This window comes from Propithecus coquereli, unplaced genomic scaffold (genome assembly GCF_000956105.1).
Source record: "Propithecus coquereli isolate 6110/MARCELLA unplaced genomic scaffold, Pcoq_1.0 Scaffold45, whole genome shotgun sequence".
In the NCBI taxonomy this organism is placed as follows: domain Eukaryota; kingdom Metazoa; phylum Chordata; class Mammalia; order Primates; family Indriidae; genus Propithecus; species Propithecus coquereli.
In genome coordinates, this window is record NW_012150285.1 from 8,671,510 (window position 1) to 8,676,768 (window position 5,259).

General features: G+C 36.4%; 1 protein-coding gene across 2 annotated transcripts in view; it reads right to left on the reverse strand.

Annotated features, from left to right (window-relative positions):
* Window positions 1–940: 940 nt before the first annotated feature.
* Window positions 941–5,259, reverse strand: part of YME1L1 (YME1-like 1 ATPase) — an 18,222-nt gene continuing 13,903 nt past the window's right edge. For both annotated transcript variants that reach the window (XM_012654893.1, XM_012654894.1), the window contains 5 exons: window positions 4,744–4,895; window positions 3,963–4,089; window positions 3,805–3,878; window positions 3,070–3,156; window positions 941–1,323 (listed from right to left, as the gene is read on the reverse strand). In XM_012654893.1, coding sequence (XP_012510347.1) covers window positions 1,180–1,323; window positions 3,070–3,156; window positions 3,805–3,878; window positions 3,963–4,089; window positions 4,744–4,895 — 584 coding nt within the window. In that variant the 3' untranslated portion in view covers window positions 941–1,179. The remainder of the gene's footprint in view (window positions 1,324–3,069; window positions 3,157–3,804; window positions 3,879–3,962; window positions 4,090–4,743; window positions 4,896–5,259) is intronic.

Here is a 5,259-nt window from a genome sequence, read left to right on the forward strand (position 1 = left end):
CTGTACCTATGCACCTAAATGCTAAAAACCCCCATCATTCCAAGAGTGGAACTCAGAAAAAAGCTACAGGAAATTAAGTTTAAACTTCGCAGATAATTTATGGGACACAATCTGAGTGTCCAATCACTAGAGTAAGGTGCAGAAATAAAAAACAAGACTCATATTTTTATGAGTTGTCTGACAGCTTGGAGGTAGGAAACAGTGAAGTAGGTGTGGTTATGTTTCTTTCTTTTGCCCTCTCTCTTTCATGTCCTTATGTAAACTCTCCAGGAATAAGTTGTTATCATTTAAACAATTTCAACAAAATGAAGAAACTTAAATGTTTTGGTTATCTGAGCTTTCTAGTGGGCAAGGAGAGAATGTAACAGACCATTTCAGCATACTTTCTGCTATTGGTTTCTCTGGTTTTGGAACCGCTTTCACTAGGCCAGTGCATCTGTTACCTTGGCTTCCAGATTCTCCATCTGTCCAAACATGGATTATCACTGCATATGCACCCATTCTACCATAAGTCTATTGGTCTCAGCAGAGAACTCTGTGTCAGTCTGACTCCATAAAGAACATGAAAAAATGCATGCTACATTTTTAAAAGGTTATAATCATTTAAAGTCTGACTGTATCTATATATTTACAATTCTCTAATCTTTAAAAAACCATTTTACACGTGGTCAATCTGGAGCATAATTAATGGATCTTAATTAAGTCTCCAGTAATGTACACAGAAAGATGATCTACCAACAAAAAGCCATAATTTCATTATCAAAGACAAATGGCACTATCAAGAGAAAAAGATAATCCTTCAACAACTTTAGCTTGCAAATTAAAGTACTTCCCAGGAGCTAAGGGCACCCATTTTTATTCACATCTAGCAGAGTAACCAACCATAAAATCATTAGTCACTTTCAACTCAATAACTGATTGACATTTCTCAAATGAGCTATTTTGAATCCCGATAGTTCTTTATTTTTTTAAAATATATTTGCTATAGGTTGCTAATTTGCAACAGGTGTCATCATGAGAGTAGCTAAAATTAGATAAATGTGAAAAAGAATGAGAAAGTGTCTCACACCCTTGAATGACACCAAGTCAAGAACTGGAGGGGAAAGCACTGCAAAAGGACACTACTATAATGTTTCTTATATTCTTGCGATAAAACCAGCACCCATGTCAAGAGAGTTATCATCTCACTTCCAATTTCTTGCCCTCAAGAACAATTTGAATCTCTTTGGCATCCAAAGTCTCATAGGTCAATAAAGCTTCTGCGAGATTCTTATGCTCTTTTGCATGAGTTTTCAAGATATGTTTTGCTCGTTCATATGAATCCTGAAACAGAAAAGCAGATATGTAAGAGGCAGAAATGTAGGGGAAACAAAACCCATACTCAATGGGAAAACAAATAAAAACTTTATGTACTCTAAAAAATGTGAAATTTATAAAAGCAGTTAAAAGCCTGGTTCTAGACTATAGATACTTTGGCAACACAATAGAAATAGCAAGGAAAAGGAAATAAACATTCTGGGAAGGCAGAGCCCTCCTCTTCTGAAATGCTTTCTAAACCTTTCCGTTGTACAGACTTTAACCACTCCTTTTACCTCCTTGAATTAATCAAAACTTGGCTTCTCCTGCCAAGACTGCTTTCCCTAAGCCGTCTCAAGTGCTATTTATTTGCTCTTATCCCAGATCCTTCCGGGTGAAGAGGTGAGCTCTTTGTTCCCATCACCACCACTTCCACGCCATCTACTAACCCGCCCTCTTCTATAAAGCACTGTTCTTTGAAGTCCAAACCACTTAACTAAAGTCCTATCCAACCTCCTTCATTGCACCATCTCACAAACACCCTGATTACACTCTTCATTCACTAAAGACCTCAGCACTCACCTTGGTCTTCCTTTTTCATTCCAAGACCTGCCTTAATGGATGGGTAATTTCAACATCCAAATGGAACACATAGCCAACCTCTCCACTAAGGTCCAGACACACACATCTATTTCTAACTTGAAATCTTTACTAAGATTCCTCCACTTCAACATGTATAAATTGAACTCATGGAGCCAGGCACAGTTGTGTGCTCCTGTATTTCCAGCTACTGGGGAGGCTAAGGTGGGAGGAACGCTTGAACCCAGTAGTTCAAATCCAGCCTGGGCTGGCCGGGCGCAGTGGCTGACGCCTGTAATACTAGCACTTCGGGAGGACGAGGCAGGAGGATCACTAGAGGCCAGGAGTTCAAGTCCAGCCTGGGCAACATAGTAAGACCTCATCTCTGAAAGCAAAAACAACAAAAAAGAAAAAACTGCACTTGTGATGTATCTACTCCCAGCCTCAGCTGAGTTTAGTCTCCAGTTTCATCACTGAATAGCACAAACAATCATACAGTTGCATGAGGCAGGAAACACTTTTAACTGCTCTCTCAGCCCTCACATCCAAAACATCGCAAAGATATACTAGATTCTACTACATTAGTATCTCTTGAACCAACTGATGTTTCTCCATTTCCATTCTCACCAACCTAATCCAATTGTTCATTTAGCACACCTGGATTACCATAGTACCCACTCACTCATCCCAATGAATCTACTCTTACATATTCCTTTATCCTGTAATCGACCCTGTAGCCCAAGGGACCTTTGTTTTGTTTATTCTATATTACTCTCAGAACATACACAGGGCTGAGCACAAAGCAAATAATAAGTGATCAATCAACAAATAACAGTATTTGTTGAATAAATAACATGTCAGAGTGGGAAAACAAGAGACACAGAGACGCAATAAACGATGTCCCCTATGCTAAAACTTCTTATGGTTTTCTAGCTAAAGTAGGACTGAAATTTCTTAACCACAAATATAACTATTCTTAGCTGAGAATTAGAATAAAATAAGACCCAGTTCATGAGCCAGAGGTTCCTTAATAACAGAGTAAATCACTGCTGTAGTGATACACCTACTATCTTTATGTTATAGCGTGATGTTGCTAATGAACAGAGAAACATCATTTCTCTCATTTTTTTAAGGACCTATTTAGGCATATTGTGTCTACAAAAATAAATAAGCATAGAAAAATATTTTTATTACCCTTAGAAGGATTCTTATTTCTTGTTCAATAGCAGATTGAGTTTCTGGACTCAGTTTCCCTGTATCACTGTAGGTCATAACTCCAAGCTAAAACCAAAGGAAAGAAAGTAGTTGAACAGAAAAAGCCCCAAAACACCAATAAAATCCACAGAGAAAGTACTATCCTATGTGTAAGGAAACAAATAACCATGGGGGCACAAAAAAGAAATATATAAACGTGCATTTGAGGGCAAGGAAATGTCATCATTCTTCTGAAAGCGTAAAGACTAAAAGCAAAATACTCACAGTATGAGCAAGAGAGAAAATTTAAAATCATTTTATGTCTGGTTCTGAGTATTTTCTTAGGTAACCTTGGCAGCCATTCCAAATTCAGAATTCAGAGCGGAGCCACAACGATGATGTACAAATGTCAAATACATGGAAAGGGTAAAGTAAGCAAGCTCAGAAAGTAGGCTCTTTTATGCCATATGAAAAGGCTAAAAAATTTACTTTCTTCTACCATTTTGCTAACTCATAAAGTTATAGTTACTGTGTGAGCAGCTAATTCTGAGCAGCTAAGGGAGTGCTGTATTTGTTACTTGGAATAACATTTACAATAATGTTCAGAAGCAGTCTAAAATCCAATTGGAACGAGACGGGAAAAAGTAAACATTATCAATTGATAATCGGAACCATCTCTCAAAGACACCTATGGCTCAAGAGTGATACATGGAAAGGATTAAAATTAGCTATTACCTTTTCACTCATTCCAAATTTGGTAACCATTCGCTTTGCTATTTTAGTTGCATTATCAAAATCACTGGAAGCACCTAAAATAAAATACATAACAATTTTTAAAAATATCTTTAACCCTACAAACACAGTTTCAACCAAAGCCATTCTTTCAAGCAAACCTGTTGTAATATGGTCAGTTCCAAATATAAGCTCCTCTGCTACTCTTCCTCCCATACTGACATCCATTTGTGCAAGCAGCTGGGCTCTAGTTTCATTCCATCTGTCATTCTCAGGCAACAGAGACACCTAGACAATTAAAAAATAATCAGATAATAAGCAAAGAAATTCAGATACAGTTCTGAAATTCTTATATTAAAAACCAGAATTATCATTTAGCTCTCACTAAAGTACTTAATACCAGGATGCTGAAAGCTGAATAGAGATGGTCACTGAGTGACTGATGACAAAACCAACAACTTAGAAAATAAAAAAATTTCTCATAAAGCAAAAGGGCATTTTATAAACAGGGCAAAAACAGGACAGTTTTTGCCCAAGTTGCACAGATATGTTTCAAATGTCCACAATTTAAAAGATAATGAAACTTGTACTAAATGACAAAAATCTTACAAAAACTACTGAATCTATTACTACACCACATAATTTGCCTTTTGGGGGAGCACAGCAATTAGTTAGATATTTAAGAATTATGGTTAACTCCCACTTTTCAATTAAAGTTCACAATGTAAATATACAATATGAAAAAGATTTAAAGAATATTCTATTAACAGAAAACTTGCACAAATGTCTGATTTCCAGATGGTTCAGAAAGTAAAAGAAGAAAACATCGAAAACCATAGAAGTAGTTGAATTTTCTTTCTAAATGTTTAAATCAGCAATTTCCTCCATAAGCTTTTGGGAAGCTCTATTTGAAAACAAAGAAAAAAACTGCAAAAAACTTACATGTCCAAGTGTTGGCCCTCGAGGCATGATTGTAGCTTTGTTGATAGGCATTGCATCTTTTGTATAATATGCAATAATAGCATGACCAGATTCATGATATGCTGTGATGGTTTTGTTTTTGTTATCAATTTCCACACTTCTTCTTTCAGGCCCTAAGATAAAAATGTAATGAAGTAAAAAATACTCCATTAGAATGGTGTATTTAAATCAATGACACCCATTTTCATTTCCAAATCAAATACAGTTGGCCCTCCCTATCCACCTGTGCCACATGTATGGCTTCAGCCATCTGGGGATCAAAGATATTCGGGGGGGAAAAATGATAAAAATAATACAAATAAAAAGCCAATACAGTATAACAACTATTTACAGAACACTGACATTGTATTAGGTATTACTAGTATCTAGCAATGACTTAAAGTATCCAGGAGGATATACACAAGTTATATGCAAATAGTAGGCCATTTTATATGAGAGACTTGAGCATCCTTGATTTCTGGTATCCATGGAGCTCCT